This window comes from Mizuhopecten yessoensis, unplaced genomic scaffold, assembly GCF_002113885.1.
Source record: "Mizuhopecten yessoensis strain PY_sf001 unplaced genomic scaffold, ASM211388v2 scaffold245, whole genome shotgun sequence".
In the NCBI taxonomy this organism is placed as follows: Eukaryota; Metazoa; Mollusca; class Bivalvia; order Pectinida; family Pectinidae; genus Mizuhopecten; species Mizuhopecten yessoensis.
In genome coordinates, this window is record NW_018403450.1 from 856702 (window position 1) to 874618 (window position 17917).

The following is a 17917-nucleotide window of genomic DNA, read 5'->3' on the forward strand; positions in this document are numbered from 1 at the left end:
CTGGTAGGTGTGTCGCGACCGTACGTACCTGGAGATAGTTCTGGTAGGTGTGTCTCGACCGTGGAGATAGTCCTGGTAGGTGTGTCGCGACCGTACGTACCTGGAGATAGTTCTGGTAGGTGTGTCTCGACCGTGGATATAGTTCTGGTAGGTGTGTCGCGACCGTACGTACCTGGAGATAGTTCTGGTAGGTGTGTCTCGACCGTGGATATAGTTGTGGTAGGCGTGTCCCGACCGTACGTACCTGGAGATAGTTCTGGTAGGTGTATCTCGACCGTGGATATAGTTCTGGTAGGTGTGTCGCGACCGTACGTACCTGGAGATAGTTCTGGTAGGTGTAATAAACCAATGTCTTCTGTCTGTTACACACCAACATCATAGCCAGAGATAAAAGGTTGAGGGCCGGGTTAAAGTATGTATACTCCGCGTCTACCATAACGATAACACCCTTGTCAACAGCAGCCTGGTTTTGATAGGCAAAAAAGATAGTGTATTACATGTTTTTACAACAATTGTAAAAGAAGTAATGAATTTATATGTCACGCTTGATGATTTATAATGAAGTGCTCGGAGAATCTGTATACGGGAAGAAACCTGAGCAACAGAAGAAAGCCCACTTGGTCAGATTGATTGATTGATTGATTGATAGGTTTTACGTCCGCTTCACTACCGGATGTATCGGTTATCCAGCAGACGATGATATTAGCTGGAAATCACACACAAACGCCTGCTGATATGACTGGTCACTGTAGACAAGCCGCTTTTAGGAGGTCCCTAGTTAGGATTCTAAACGATGTGTTAGACATTGACCAAGATGAAAACGTCCGAGAATAATCGATCGAAATATATAGAGAAAATGCCCTCAACTAGCAGTTATTAAAAATGAGAATATCGAAATTTTTGTGGTTTTCAATATATCATGATTACATTTGTACTGAATTTCCGTCACCATGACAATTCGTCAAGAGTTCATGTTTTCTTGATCGGGATCCTGCGAGCAATACATAAGCACTTTTCGTGAATATACTGATCTGAATAAGTGAAGAAACATACCTCACAGATTTTCTTAAGTCGTGACAAGCCCCTATGTAGCTCGGCCATCTGTTCCTCTGACAGAAAATCCATGGTTATCTGAAACAAAATACACTTTAATTAGGATCGATAGGATTCAAATGTACAGTTGTAAAAGTAAATTTGCAACAGCCTTACTGGATTGGACACTTCTGTACCTGGAACCCTCGGGTGCACATTTACCTTTGGATGAGAACTTCGGTACAGCCTCACTTCTAACCCAAATTATTATATAAACGAAAACAATCACAATTGGGTAGAATTTTTCATTTCTCCAATACCTACATATCGTACATAAGATAGGCTCTATAAATCGTATTCCCCATATCACGTGCGTGACGTTACAGCTGATAATATGACATGGCAATTGATCATCGGTAAATGCAACCCGAGGGTTGGAGATTTCTCTTTTACACCCTTAAGGTAGGGGAATATTACATTTTCTACCATGATTCCAAATCTATGTTTTAAAATAACAGTTTTTAGTTTTTTTTCTATTTTGTTATACTGATTTGATCATGACCTCCCCAGTCAAGAGCTGATAATTATGACGTCATATCTTATTATTCCAGTTACGTCATAATATGGTTTCTTTCTTTGTGCCATCTGTGATACCCTATGTGTGACAGGAAAAGCAGCAACTAGTGGGTGACAGAGACATCTTGAACAAATAAATTGGGAAAAAAATCATTTAAAGGTAGGAGAAAAAATTTGTTTTCAAAATATGTACGAAAGTATTTATATTTTGTCAAGGGTCCTGGCATTAAAAAATCAAGAAATATCTTTAAGATAGATGGTTATCGTAAATGCTCTACTGGTATTTTCTTCTAACTGATCAAAACTGTACAGGTTATTCCCCTGATTTACCTTATCGTCATGTAACATCGCATTGGCTACTTTCTCAACCACGTGACCTGTCTGGGAAGGGTGTGGCACATGTTTGGATATCGCCTCCTGTACAATAAATGTGTCGGTAATGCAGATTATAATTTGTTATAACTAAGATTCTAGATATTAGCCATGCATCATTACAGGTAATCAGATTTGACGATTCTGAAATGAAGCAAATCAAACCCACTGCCCATTTTTCTTTGAAACTCTTGTTTTACTCTTATACAAATTACATATCAAACATGCTAGATATTTCAGTATAACTCTGACAAAATCCACCTATAAGTAGCCTATCACCTAAACTCTGACCTAATTGGCTGTCAAAAGGTGATAGATAGCGTACTCCTTAAACTCAAACACAAATTGAAAGTGCATGTGCACTATATGCCAGGCAGAGTAACATATAAACGTGACGGATAGAATATTTATATAAGTCTGAAGATGTTTAAGCATGTCTGCAGATTATGCAATACATAAAATACATATGAAATATCAAGTTGAATCCAATTAATACCGAGTTATACACTATCACGAAACTCAATCCCGTTTGTAAACATTTGTTCGTTCTGAATTTTTTTTATCACAAATAGTTATATACTCACGCAAAGTTTAGCTGGTAGTAAAGATGTGACCTTCACTTGCATCATTGGATGAGGGTCATTGAGACCGGAAATGACGTGTAAGCATTCAAGAACAGCATTCAAGTTCCGATTGTACTTCCGGTCAGCTTCTCTAAAGAATATAAATTATTGATAATAAGATAAAGTCTATATAAATACAGTTTATAATTGATCTCAATTTCAAAATATGCAGGTTTTAAGTTAATCACAACAGAAATATGTTGCATAGAAATATGTCATATCGCCCATGTAAATTTGAGTGACGTGGCTGATCTGTTGATTGAACAAAAGAAGTTGAACTGAATAGAAATGTTAATACGTATAACTTGACAGTGCTTGGAATAAATAGCTTACAATGGTTGTTATTGGAATTTTAACTCTGCAGGCATACATAATTTGAATACATATGAATACCTATGGAATTGAAATCCATTATATTTCAAAGTTAGTTTTCTAAAGTTAAAAAATCTCAAATGGTTCCCCAAATGACCAAGAATACTTATAATGACAACATGCAAGCTAATATGAAATCCCAGGGGAAAAAGTACATTATTTCTGAAAAGTTCAATTGCAGTTGTGGGATCGCACAACGTAACACGATATGCGGTGTGCGCACGATGTGTGCACGGTGTGTGAACGATTTGTGCACGAAGTGCGAACGATAAAAAATTGGACGATCATTGCTTGCGCACATTTGTGCGGACGATCGACGATCGTTATGCGATAATAATCGTGGTTGGTGTAAATTGAGGAATGGCTTAACAATATATACGGTTTGCTAGTTAAGCATATAAACTTGATTTTTTAAGTATGTTTCCTTCCCTATTCTAGCTTCATCTACAAGCTTATCCTTCTGTCTTTATGTTAGAAATGGCGTTTTCGGTGTTTTAAACGACCTTACAAAACAGCCTCGGCAACACAGGTAAAAATAGCAACTTTGTACCTGGATCGTAGTGCGGAGAGAAGCGCACAACGGGGCGAACGATTGTCAAATCGCACAGTTGTGCGCACCATGTGTGGACGGTGTGCGACGGTGTGTGAACGATGTATGCACGGTATTTTTAGTGCGTTGTGCGGTCACACAACTGTATATCGTTCTATCTAGTTTAAATCTTATGTTAAATCAATCAATGCATCTATAAACTCGCAGTCAGTCTCTACCCAGAGTTGTCGTTCCTGATACTCAATTACAGCTTGTAATACTCGAATTTTTCGATTTTTGCCGAAAAATTCTAAAATCTTCCTCTGTCAATGCCTAAAACTGAAATTCGACCTGTTTGAGGAAGTTTTGTTTTCCCTTTTCTCTCTTTTCAGATATAGTCTCAATATTCTCAGTATTAAACCCGAACGTTATCTATAATGAATACTTCAATTCAATCTAAATTTCTATGATCGTTTTCCGACAACAGTTCACAAATGTTTTGGTTTACTGATACTTCTTACGGCGAAAATTGAAAGCAGGGCGGAGTAGATTTTCAATTTGCCTCTAATATCTGACAGAGGTGGACTTGAGTTTAAGGAAAGATAGCTCTGGGTCGTTCTCCAGCACTCACAACTCAAACCAAAGTCGACGATACCTATTGGTCCGTCTCCTTGTAATTAATCTTTTGCTATCACGATTACCACTTTTTGTCCAAAGCTTTTCTTGGAATTCACTTCTCGGTTCCAATGAATCACAACAGAAATAATGTGTATGTGTGCAGACACCGGGACTTGAGAGTTTAATTTACAGCTAAATGGATTTAAACTAAGGTGTCCAGAGTAATTTTAGGGGTTTAGATCGACTTTCGGTAAAATGAAACCCCCAATGATTATATATATCAGGCCCCTGTTCGAGCAGCCACTCTCTTCTCCACGGCTTTGTACACTATCGCAAATCTAGTTATCATCATTGCTGTGTGTGTGTCAGTGATTGCATATTATGGTAGCCAGCGTCTGATCAATATATTTAACGAAGACGTTCTCTCACTCAGCGTGGCTTACTGTTACGTGTTTAACTTCATAATATCATCTGCCGAAATTTTAATCATAATGAAGTTCATGCATTGAAGTTCTATATTATAAATCTGATAAAAACAAACGCTCGTTACACCAAGCTGGAACCATACATGACGTCATCCGTTGTATCCTCTTCCATAGAAACAGCCACCAGAGGGCCTATCCCGGTGTCGTGCAGGCGTGCTACTGTCGTCCGGAGAGATTCCGGACTGTCTCCGCCCACAAACTGACCGTACACTGTCCCTTTGGCTATTTTGTCGAACAGTCTCCTGCCAAGTACTTTGCGACTGGTATTCATCAGCTGAAAATTATTTCGAAACATTTATTGGCGTTCAACACCTTTTTCAGCCTTAGTGAAAAATCGTACAATAATGGATTAGGCACAAGTTGTTCTCCATATCTTCCGCTAATAATTTTTGGCACATGTCAGGAAATGCTCATGTGCAATGTTTCATAAGATCAAAACAAAATCATTTTCCAGTCAAAATCAGCATTCAAATTATTCAAATATTCCATAAAAATAGGTCGTTCGTTTATCAAATAAATTGCACTCATCTATAGATAATGAAAGACAAACTCAAATGGGTGTCAACAATAACAAGCTTCACTATCAATATGGTTTGCTCTAAACATTTCATACATTAATGTAATTAAGGGACCTACACAGACGTCTCAGCTTTGCTAGCAAGATACCAAGTAGGTATGTGGAGTAATTGTTTATACGACGTTTTCAATTAGTTTAATAAAATCAATGCTCGTACTGAATTATCTAAGAAAGTCCGGCTATGTACACTAGAATGTACAGGGTTGGTAAGAGGAAGCCTAATTGGAGGACTCCTTTGGTCATCGTGGTTTCTTAAGGCGTGAAGGTATTTTTTCTTTAACATGAAGCAAACATTTCTGGGCACATGATTGGAGGCCTGTTGTAAAGGGACAGCTTCTCTTCAGGCCTTTTCTAAATTTTCTGATTTATATAAAACACAATAATCTCATAAATCACAAGCATATTTTAAAAACTAATCAAATGATTTTTTTAGAAATTCGCAGAACAGACGGTTTCTGCAAAACATTCATTGGCTGCCAATTGACTGCAAATATCCTAGCTGAATCGCATCCTATTATAGGGCCTCCGGAACATTCAGAAATCAATAAGTTTTCCGAGCGTGTCGGAGAGTCCCGAAGATGTGCAATTGTAAACCTATAACCACAAAACGTGTCATGTTTCCATGACATCGAACACAATAAATGCAGTATTTTCAAGCTTGTCCTTGACCGAGACACAATTAGGTAAGACAGGGATAGCGGGGCACTTGTCTACCCAGGGTGCAATTTCAAAATGCTGGTGCCTAGTTATTTAACCTTCGCTATAATGGGTTACACCCTCTCCAAGATAGCAGCTTAAATATGGGAAATAACAAAACATGTATCACCTGTTGCATCTACTATTGAAATCGATTTTATTTGCATCTACGCATATTAATATGTAATTTTTACAAATCATTGTCAAGGCTGCACACAAGTGAACTACACAGTAGCATATACAAACACATAATAAGTTCACTTCCTGGTTAAGTTCGTTAAATTTAAATTTATATTTTATCATAAGGGTCAATAAAAATACTGAGTTTGACTAAAGACGTTTCAATTACACGATTCAACATATGTCACTGAAAAAAATCATTTAGCAGGAACGTAAGGTATATTTTTAAATATTATTCAACATATAGGTTACAGATGTGTTAATCCTAATAACATATATTTTATACAAAGACTCGTAATTCAAAACAGATCATTATGACACAATTATGCAGCCGTGCATTACAGGTGTAAACTAAAAACTGTATTATCTTACCTGTAAGCTGCTATCTACTACGCGATTGTTGGCGCATAACCTGAGAATAGCGATGGATCGAGCTAGCTCCAATCTGGACATAGATCTGAATGCTTTTCTGTAATCGTCGAAACGGATATCGTCTGTAACATTCGTGCATTCTCCTTTCTCCGAAATACTCGCAGCTGCCGAAAATTGAGTACCGAATTTCTCAGAACTGTGATGGGTTCTGAACAATTTTTTTACACATGTCTTGTGGAGTGGTCCTCGGAAAACACGACTGGAAATAGTCGCCATTATGGATGGCTTTAATTTTTGTAATAAAATATATATCAGCACGTGTCTGTGTCACATACATGTGTGTTGAAACTGAGAAGTAATATATTTCAGGCACGCATCAGTATGACCTCGCTGGTGTGGAAACAGGTATATCATATATCAGTATACACATCTTACCTTACTGAGTAAACAAACCGAATACTTACATACTTGATATATAAATAGTGTAACATCAGTCTAAAAACCACGGCGATCGGAAAATTTAAGGGGACTAAATTCAAACAGACATTTTTATGTTTACTAGAAAAATGGTGCAGAATAGATTTTAATCATAGGCAGTTTTAAAATTTTGAGTTATGATAGTACGAGTTGCTTCCCTTTTCAAATGTTATCTTAAAAAGATAGTACTGCATTCGAGACACTCATACAGATTAAAACATAATTCTAAAAAGAAAAACAAAAGAAAACAACGATTGCGTCTGTCATACTTTCCGTGCTTTTCATTACAATAAAAGGAGATTCACAAGGTCTTTAATGACAGATACATGTATATATACATGTCAAGCTAAAAATATTTGTTCCGTATCCACATAAAGAAATTTCTTGGTTCAAGTACAAGTTGCAACCAGTTTTGTTGACATTTACAAGGCCCATCAGAGCGCAATGGCCTCATACAGGGTTCAATATCTTTTCTATCAAAACAAATCAAATCGTTGCAACAAGGGAAATATTTTAATGATGCTTAAGACTAATCACAGCGGGAACCAACCCTTAATGTATATAGATAATACACTTCTCTGTAGATCTGTTCTATAGTGAACAGCCCCAATAGACATAGGATAACCTTGCCTACCTGGTGTGCTATTTCTGGTGTGGATAAACAGACTTTGTAGGTGAATCTGAAACAATAAAAATATTTATATAGTATAGTGTGTCGAGGTCCTGTAGCGTTCAGGTGTCATCAGACGCTAACTCGTACAGGTGTTTTTATACAGGGTATATATCGGGTAGGCTTGGGTGACACTCTACATATATTGTTGTAAAATTGTCTTCAGCAATGCCTACACAGGGACTTGAGAATCGTCTACAGTACCTATGCTTGAATATATCCTGATGTGGAAAGAGAAATATCAGAAATGTTAAAGGTCTATGTCAACACTTGGCAACCACCCTACCTCAAGTTTGATATACTAGAATATACACTCACCTGGAGGTCGTTTTTATGAGGTGTTAGCACTTCTACTTTCAATCTCTTCACTTCAGAATAGATACGTAGGACACAATAAAAAATATACCTATTAAAAAAATGTCCATGTCCCTGTGAATTAACACTGGTATCGATGAGCACTTTCAATAATGAAACATAAGACATAAGCACCCGCTGCAAAATTCATTGCTTATAATTTTTCTGGTATATATAAAAACTTTTTAATGACACCAAAAAGTACTTTAATGGATGCTAAAATGGGGTCATAAAGATGACTTAACTTGTGCTCTTCCTTCCCCCCTCTCGTCTCTGTTCATCGAGTCTCCATTTTAAAATCCGCTCAGGGGCGTAATTGGTAAACGTATTACCCGACAGCTAAATTTACTGACTCGGCACGTTGTTAAATTGTTTTCAGGAGTTTAGAGTCGAGACACCGGTCATTTGCACCCTTTGCTTGACAAGAGAAACAGACACCTTTTCGGGAGCTCGCCAAACAAGTGTTCAATTACTGTTTGTGTTCAAAATGTAGCTAAAATTTATAATTTATAATATATATATATTTAATAAGAGGGAATAGTTAAATCCAGTGTAAGATCTTCTGTAGCAGCTTTTAGGGTCTAATATTGATGGGGTAATGTTTAAACAATTGTAGGTACACAATCGGTACCATAAACATAACACATGTACGTACACAATCGGTTCCATAAACATAACACATGTATGAGTCTTTACTTCTACGTGTTATTTTTTAACCAATTGCGAAAAAGGGAATATTGTAATTAAAATCTTAAAACATTAGTTTTAAAGCTGAATGCAGAAAGATTTACTGACGGCGTGAACTTGTTAAACTTTATAAATTTTATAAAAAAACAAAACACCACAATAGTTTACGATGGGTTTTATTACTTTTTATATACTTAATTGTATTTCTTGTAAACATCATTAAATAGAGAATAATACATGCCTTTTTCCATATCACACCTAGTATCAACCCGATACTGTATTATCAGCCCTCGGGCCTTCGGCTCTCGAGCTGATATTGGTCGAGGGTTGATACTGGGTGTGATATGGAAGAAGGCGTGATTTATTCTGTTTATTACATAATTACTAATAAAAGCAACTATCGGATGATCAATATTTCTTTTGAAATATTGAAAACGAAAAATTTCCAAAAGGGATGTGAAATGGGTTTGCGGGCTGATACGGAGAGGGCTGATACGGGTCTTGGGGTGTGTTGCGGCGGGGATTGATACGGGTTTTCGGGTGTGATACGGCGAGGGCTGATATGGGTCAGAGCAAATGTGTCGTATCGCATATACAAAAACACCCATTTTTATTAGTAAGCATGTAATTATATATAATATATATTATATATATAATATTTTTTTTATATTTTTATATATACATATATTTGTTTGTCAGGGATATGCATTGAATATACAATGTCCATAAAATCACTTATTTAATAAACTTTCATTACCAACATGTACAATGTACATACTACAGGCGTCAATGCCCTGATGAATAGAGATGAAATCAGTATAAGTTACATTATTTCCCACAAATAGGTAGATTTTCAGTTTTGACCAGAAAGTCACACATTGTACATTGTATTTTTCATTTGCATATTGCATGCAGTTCAATAAACAGCAACAGTGACTATTTTCGTTAATTTCTTGCCATAAGTTGCTTGTCATTATAGAAAATTTACCATGATAAAGAATACATAAGAACTAAACGGCATTTTTGTTCAAGGTTCATGCCGGTATGAACGCAGATCGGTTGCATATATATTCCACGAAGCCTGCTGGGGCATCATGATAAATATGTATGCAGCCAATTTGCATTCATACCGCCATGAACATTAACATGGGTATTCCCTTACATTTTCGATATTGAAGTGTTGATGCCGTCAGTGCAAACGAGATTCCTGTAACATCCTAACGTCACTAATATGTTTGCTCATACGATGTCTCGTGGTATTCATGGCAGGAGAAATAGGCTTCAAAATGACGCTGATCAAATTGCGTTCATATCTGTTGAACAACAGTTCAATACTGACCAATATCAAAAGAACTGTTTGTAGTAAGTATTGTCCTTATTTTATATCAAAAGTTTGCATAAAAATATTGAAAAAAAGCTTAGATTCTTTAAATTTGATACCTCAACAGGAAAACCGGAAGTTCTATACTCGGCGGAAGAAGTTTAATGATGAACAAAACGAAACAATCATGGTTCATAATTCTCCCATATGATAAGGAACACGTGATCAAAACATGTACGACTTTTCGTATGAATTACACATCAATAGTTCTTCAAAGGGACCGGCTTTTTCCCCTCTTTGACACCCTCTTATTTACGCGCCTTCAGGGCTTTCCACATGAGAGTTTTCTCCCTTTGCGCCCTCTCCAGTACCGATCGGTTCTCCATTGCTCTCCGTGATAGGTAGGCGAGTGTGTCCTCCACAGAACCGTACGGTATTGACTTATACACTGGCATCTTCATCTCACCTGTGAAATGAAGAATGAAATGTTTATGTGTTAGGGGCTAGTTGCTTAATCTGATGTTTCACATGATTCAATCTAAGAGTCTTACCGTAAAAACTTGGTGAACAAATATAACGAATAATAAGTATAATTTCCGAAACCGTAATCAGAGCTACCTCAGATTGTAATCAATATGACGATGCCGACGCCAATGACAACGACAAAATGACTATGACGCGGATGATGACGATGAAGCGGATGATGACGATGCTGATTTTGATGATGATGATGATGATGATATACAAATTATGCCTGTGGAAGAATGTGTGATGATGATGATGATGATGATGACTCACTTAGTGTATTTGTCACATGGTCACTCATCCCATACGACTGTCCAAAGAATATTGATCCACATTTCGGGTCTATCTGCAACTCCATAATTCTACAAAACAGAACAAAGACCTCAGATACCACCCACACTTGTATATAGTAAGTTACCACTGACTCCCCCTGTACAAAAGGCTGTTCTATTCATTGAACAAGCCTATACGATAAAAACAGTGTTTGAATTTAACGATGAATTGATAAGTGTATCCATTTTCTATTATGGTAGCAATTTTCAAAAATGGTAAATATAAGTACTGCACTGTTTTCGGTTGGCATTCATATGAAATATGAATGGCTACGAATACTACCTGAAAGGAGCTATGTGCTTAATCAAAGCAATATCTTGTACATAATAATCATGGTAAATCAGAGGTTCACACCCTGTAGCAGTATTTCTTTCGTCGCAATCATCAGTAGACACTGTTGACCCATGACCTCAAATGTTGCGTGTCTATGCGACCAATATCCAATCACTTTGCAGCAATATAAAACTAGTAATGAATAACCCTTTATTTGACCAACTACATCATTTCCGCCAACGCTGGGGATCTAACCAAAAGTCTTGGGACATTTTTCATGAGTAGAGCAATCACTGTTTCCGAGGCACATGTGACTGGACTGGAGTAAGTCAGTGGACGACCTTTAAATCAATTTTCAGTCGTCTACATTTTGGAGGGTCCCCAGTCCGAATCCCGATCTGCACGCGCTTTTCTCTTTCTTCTATTTCAAAATTAGCGATTTTGCCAACCCTTGTTTCAAGTACTGGATGAATGATTAGCAAGGGGTACCCGAATCTTGGTTGGTAGACTGTTGTGTTTTGGGGCGAAGACGTAGACACCAGGTTCAATTAGTAGAGCGTCCGTCTAGAATTCGGAAAGTCCCGGGTTCGAATCTCTGTCTGGCCGTGCATTTCTCTTCCTCTTATTACACAAAATTAATCTTAAATTGCCCCATCCCTTTTGACACATTAACTTACCTGTTGATAGCTTTAGCAACTGTATCTTCATTGTGACTGGCGATAATTGCAGAACATGTATCCGGGTTCTGAGCGATATTTTCTAACATTTTATTCATAGAACGATGGTAAGTGTCAGAGGTGTCCCGATAGGTGGCATTGGTAGGGTCCGGATAGGCTTTGGTCTGTGCCAGTCGCCTCTCTTTATCTATGTAAGCTCCACGGACAAGTTTGGTTCCGAATCCGACGCCATGACTATGTATGTAGGTCATGTCTGTCTGTAGATATTCAGTCATTCCCTGTCGCGAATGATACAATATATATGTTACAGTGATTAAGAAATGCTATATTTACATACATGGGTTAGTACACGTGAGGCGACTCACACGTGCTACAGAATGTACCACTCGGGTTACTTTCTATTGTAAACCTCTAATTTGAGCCCCCATCCTAATCTCATTCCCGTGTTTAAATTCTAATTCCGTGTTTAAGCTTAACACGAAGTCCTAATAAATATTACTCATTTTTAAAGAAACAAGTGAAGCCTGAGATAAGTGTACTGAATAGAGGGAGGTGACGTCATACCATTGCTAAATGTTTAGCGTGATACAAGGCTTTGTGTCGTTGTACAATAGTTTGAGCATATAACCTAAGTGTGAACAAGAGAACGGTTTTATAAGAAACAACCCTAGATCCTGTTTTATCAAATTACACTTGTTTGATGAAACGTGTAAGTAATATTCAAACATTTGAAAAAATATATTATCATAGTGATGAAAACTGCAAATGTAGAATGCATGTATTGAGGTTCAGAATGACCACCCTTAGAAGTTACATATTTTTTATGAAAAATAAAATTGTCAGAGGTATCCCCATAGGAGGCATTCCATATCCCTATCTATATCATTTGATTTTGTCAATTACAGGATAGGGAAATGAATATCGCGTTTGTCTCATGCGCTCGAGTTACCCCAATCATATATATCCCATACGCCCGGGGGCTGTAACAAAAATAGCCAAGGGATATCACGCATGCATTTCACAAGGACATGGACATTTGTTAAAACTACATGGGGACCTAAACAGCGGTGTTCAGAATTACATTACACGTTTCAAGGGTTCAGAACAACTCTTGGTAAAAATGCTACCCCCGATTGTAACATACTTGTATATATAATCACTGGGGGTAGCAGTTTTACCGAAAATTGTTATCAACTCTTAAAACGTGTAATTAAACATGTACCACTCTGTCTGGGTTCATATAGTTTCACGTCCCTGTGCTGCGTTTCAAATCACTGTATATGCATGGACATGTACAATGTTGTGCAAAATTAACAATACTTGTGTTTATTAAATTTCTGATTTTTTTAAGTCCATTCACACTTTTATGACTAGAGAGAAATGAAGCTTGGTAAGATTTCGTTCGTATTCACCTTGAGGTAGTTTTGATATGTGTAATACACCAGTGTCTTTCGTCCGTTACACACCAACATCATGGCCAATGTGAGGAGGTTTAAAGCCGGATTGAGGTATGTGTATTCCGCGTCCACCATCATTATCACTCCATTTTCCACCGCAGCCTGCATAACAGTATATATCAAAATGCTAGATAATAAAAACAAATCTTTTCATTAAATGAGTAATACATGTGACATGCAATCAAATCACTCCTAAAACAAAGTAGTGTACTACGGGAAGAGTTTGCTTAATCAAACTTTGGCTTTTCATCGGTACCGATTTAACTGAGCACTGTAATTATTCGCTATCACGATAATTTGTCCCCTTTTATGGAGGGCGGAAAAGATGTTGCGGCGGAACTTTCCCAGTACAGTATTTTGAATTTTGGAATTGTTATCCGACTCTTATAAAATTGTTACCTGACTCTTATAAATTGTTTATTGATTATTTATTCATGTACAAGTGCCAGTTTTCCTTTAAAAATCTATTAAAATAAAGTAAGCCAAAACGTGGATTCATGTATCTTAAAAATGCTCGGGTTCTATTTGCCGATACTCTAGAAACGACCAAGTGTTATAATGTACATGTATTGATCCTTACCCTACACGCCACGATGGACCAATCATAACCCAGTAATCTGTTCTAATTAGTAGGTCCCTGTGATCAAATGTAAGTACTTCCATCATAATTCCTAATTGTTGATTCGATTTCAGCTCAATACTAAGAAATAGATCAATATTTTAAAACGAACCTCACAGAGTTTTCTGATCCTGGACAAACCCCTGTTCAGGTCAGCTGTCTCGTCCTCTGACAGGAAATCGAACCGAATCTATAGGGAGATCATTAAAGAAAGGAATTTAAAGATGTCAAGCAGCATAAAATATGAAGAGAAAGATTACAAAATGTAAATCTAATGCATGACGTTCACTTTCAACTGTTTTCAAATATCATATAGATGGTCCTCTTATTGATTTTAAAGTTCAATAAGTTCTCATATCGCGTTTAAAGCTGACGTCATATTGGCTAAATTCCAATTTCGGAAACGTCATTCTGATGCTGTTTAAATTATATTTACGTCAAATAAAGCCTTTGATAGGTGTTTTTTTTGTGAAACTTTTTCATTTTTTTACAACAGGTAGTATCATGCTTTCGGTCATATATCATCGTGTGTACTTTCCATCATGCAGTTTCCAAAATCGGCCATTATACATAAGCAATAGTCACCTGGTCTCCATGTCGAATCCCATTGGCCACAGTTGTCACCACCTGTCCATTCTGGGAGGGGTGTGGCACATGTTGAGATATTTTCTCCTGTAAGCATAAACATACTAATTATTATAATTGTGTTTTGAGATTTTCTTTTCTTCAATGATGGAGTTTGGGGGTATAGGTTTTCTTCTGGTCCCTATTTTATGGGGCGAGGAGACGAAAATAGAAGGGCTGTAGCCAACACTAGAGCCCAATTCTTGGATGTCTTCTGAGCCACCTCTAGTTGGCAAGTAGTCAGAATAATGTGACCGTACCGGTACGAAGCAGAATCCATGAATTTTCAAGCAGAGAAACAAAGGCTAGCTACGTCGACCCTGGCGGTCACTTTTAAATGGCAAGACCCCACGGCCTTTGTAGGAACCATCGTAATGCGGTCATAGCTGTTGTCAGTTACATTTGACCACTATCAACAAATCAACACGAAACGAACTATACTGCATTGGTTTATATACTGTAAAGAACACACGTCTTATGTACATCAAAATGGGTGTATCGATATCAGTTGTCGTGTTAGTGGGATTAACTAAGCAGACACAACTATCCTATCAGGTTTATTTATAAGTCGGATCTTATTACCAATACATGATTAACGTTTCTGTCAGGCAATTTACAATTTCTCCTTACACAAAGCTTTGCCGGAAACATGGCCGTCAGTTTGGTTTGCATCATAGGGTGAGGATCTTTAAGACCGGAAACAACCTCCAGGCACTGTAACGTAGTCGCCAAATTCCGGTCATACTTCTGATCAGCCTCTCTATAAAAATATTAATACAAACATCATGAACAAAATATAAAAAAAAAAGCATTTTGAATAACTTGACATTTTTTTTCATATTTGCATGCCACCTGAAGTATGTTTATTAATCATCAAAATTTCATCCAACAATGGACCAAAAAGATATGTGTGCATGTGTTGTTTGTTGTGTTTGCTTACTTTTCATCACAAAACACATTTTTTTTTATAGAATAACGTTTCATATCATAGCTGGTTTTTTTCTATCTTTACTGGAAACTTTGAAAATAAAATTCATTTATATTTTCTAATTTTTACATACCCCTGTCACACGAAATATGAGCTGTTTATTGTCATTTGGAATATGAGCTTCTTCAATTTTATTTCAGAATATCATTGTCCGTTAATTTTAAGTCATTTGTCCAAATTGAAAAAAAAGTGTTTTTTTTTTGTTACTAAGCTAACAGGTCATTGATAAATCTTGATATCCAGGACGGACGTTATTGAATCCTAACCTGGTATCATCTGTTGTGTCCTCCTCCATAGCGACAGCCACTAAGGGTCCGACTCCCATCTTTCTCATCCTGACCACGGTCCGTAGTAGAGATTCCGGACTGTCCCCGCCGACAAACTGACCATACACCGTCGGTTTGGCCAAACGATCAAACAGCTTGTTGCCCAGAACCCTCCGGCCAGTGTTCATCAACTGAAAACATCCGAAAACACATTACATCTCCTGCACACACGCAGGCACATATACCCAAAGGGAGATATAAGCCAGGTGGCATATGACTAGTAGTTAGCGCCTGATAAGGCAGCTCCTGCTAGTTCGTCAATGTTGTATTGATGATTGCATATGCTAATTGTAGTGATTGTATAAATTGTATATCGATAAACTTTAAAGCGTTTTAGAGTGGTTTATTCTAGATAGATAGGGCGCTTCATGTATATCAAATGCTGTATATTATTATTATTAAATTCCCTGGTAAGTTGAATACTTTAATACCCCCAGTGTCAATATAACAAATCAACATGACTTATGTATTGATCCCTATAAATGGCTTCTCAGAAATTATTTATGCTGTAACATGTCAAGTTATTTTAAAAAAAAATCTAGCTACATGTACAAAGGATCCTTGATTACTTAATGAGGAGGGACTTCTGTCGAGTATACAATCATGCAGATACACATGTACTTATAGCAAGGAGCATATCATTTTCTGAAAATAAATATGTCATTGAAAGAAAGCACGACAAGAAATGTTCATGAAAGTTTCATTTACATTAGTTTTGCCACCTTACCTTAAAGCTGTTGTCCACAATCGTATCATTAGTACACATCTTGATGATGGCGATGGAGCGGGCCAGCTCCAAACGGGACTTGGACTGGAAAGCCTTCTGGTAGTCATCGAATCGCAGATCTCTGGACAAACTGTTGCCGACATAAGTTGTCCCCGTTTTTCTGCCTTTTTCTGTTGACAATTCGGCTCGAAACTGACCGTTCGTGTGAAATGCATTAGTTGTTTTAAAATTGCCCGAGTAGTTAAAATAGATCGCTATCACTCTTGAAGAACGGCCACGCACGATATGCGCCATACTGCAGACTGTCAGTCGTGGAGAGCTGTATTCTGGTTTCTGTTTTTGTTTTCTCTATTGAAATAGATACTGAAGATTTTGTGCTGATGTATATATACAAGGTGTGTATGTCGGCCACGTCTCCGCTTACATTGTATATATATACGCTCCGGGTACAGTTGGTCTAGATCTTGGATGACACTTTATAATATTTGTTTATATTTTTACAGTTTAGGACCGGCCGATTACGTTATGTGATATTTCACGAGGAAAAGACAAAAATACATTGAATTAAAAATAATAATAAGCAAAACAAATAAATCGAAAGTAAAAGAAGACAAAAGATTGCCACAATAGTGCAAAGACACCTTCATGAAGACTTTTATTTTGAAATTGAATTGAATGTATCACCACACGAAAACAAACCTCGTGAATCGTCCTCACTTCTAAATATTCTACACATTTTAAAGCAGGACGTTTGTATAAAAGATGCTTTTACACCTAGATAAAGAGCTAATTACGAAAGCTGAGAAATATACATAACCGACAGTTGATATTAATTTTATTACACGTACGTTCCCTATAGGAACATTTTTGAGACATTTTGTGTTTATCCCACAATGTAGAATGTGCAAATCAAAGACTGAGAAATAACATATTTATGGACGCAAATGCGAAAATAAAATTGCACAAATAACAAAGTTGTATACAGCGAGTAAATATAATCGTCTAGACGATTTTTTTTTGAAAATGTATACACTGTATATCCTATATGTATGTTGGATATATAGGACGAAACACGAGATGTCCAGAATATGAGTAAAGGTTTACTAAATTTGACACTGACAGCGTCTGCCGTACTGATAGGCTTTATAGCCTGCGTCATCAGTCGCTGTAACTAGATCCCATACATAAAACCCGAGCCCCGAGACAAGGGAAAGGTGGACACTTCCACCTGTAACGATGGGACGTAGATGTGCTCAATTTAGACAACATAAACTATTTCTACTTCGAACAAGAATAAGTCGCTATATCATCACGTGGATTAACGATGTTTTGTTTTCTTTCAAAGTCCCTGCAGGTAGGGCGTAAGAATTTTACCTGCTGCCCCCATTGCATGATCGTAAGAGGCGACTTAATTTGCGAATTTATCT

General features: G+C 37.2%; 2 protein-coding genes across 3 annotated transcripts in view; both read right to left on the reverse strand.

Moving 5' to 3' along the window:
- Positions 1 to 6806, reverse strand: part of LOC110443255 (hydroxyproline dehydrogenase-like) — an 18599-nt gene extending 11793 nt beyond the window's left edge. The window contains exons 1-6 of one of the 2 annotated variants that reach the window (XM_021487494.1): positions 6433 to 6806; positions 4691 to 4881; positions 2565 to 2694; positions 1939 to 2025; positions 1054 to 1131; positions 317 to 463 (exon numbers count right to left, since the gene is read on the reverse strand). In XM_021487494.1, coding sequence (XP_021343169.1) covers positions 317 to 463; positions 1054 to 1131; positions 1939 to 2025; positions 2565 to 2694; positions 4691 to 4881; positions 6433 to 6708 — 909 coding nt within the window. In that variant the 5' untranslated portion in view covers positions 6709 to 6806. Of the gene's footprint in view, positions 1 to 316; positions 464 to 1053; positions 1132 to 1938; positions 2026 to 2564; positions 2695 to 4672; positions 4882 to 6432 lie in introns of both variants that reach the window. The other variant, XM_021487410.1, reaches the window with a different exon arrangement.
- Positions 6807 to 9319: 2513 nt separating this feature from the next.
- On the reverse strand, positions 9320 to 16999 carry LOC110443384 (hydroxyproline dehydrogenase-like). The gene is made up of 9 exons (XM_021487611.1): positions 16491 to 16999; positions 15704 to 15894; positions 15080 to 15209; positions 14411 to 14497; positions 13938 to 14015; positions 13162 to 13308; positions 11750 to 12027; positions 10740 to 10828; positions 9320 to 10407 (listed from the first exon to the last, which is right to left on the reverse strand). The coding sequence occupies exons 1-9, from the start codon at positions 16782 to 16784 to the stop codon at positions 10250 to 10252; spliced, it is 1452 nt and encodes a 483-aa protein (XP_021343286.1). The 5' UTR covers positions 16785 to 16999; the 3' UTR covers positions 9320 to 10249.
- Positions 17000 to 17917: the final 918 nt, after the last annotated feature.

What these genes read in the sequence shown, in the direction of transcription:
- LOC110443384 (XM_021487611.1), bottom strand. Translation starts at nt 16,784, where the DNA reads ATGGCGCATATCGTGCGTGGCCGTTCTTCAAGAGTGATAGCGATCTAT. An exon ending in GGATTCGACATGGAGACCAG is followed by an intron (nt 14,016 to 14,410) that starts GTGACTATTGCT and finishes ATCTCCCTATAG; the next exon opens with ATTCGGTTCGATTTCCTGTC. An exon ending in CCATGTGACAAATACACTAA is followed by an intron (nt 10,408 to 10,739) that starts GTGAGTCATCAT and finishes TTCATTTCACAG; the next exon opens with GTGAGATGAAGATGCCAGTG.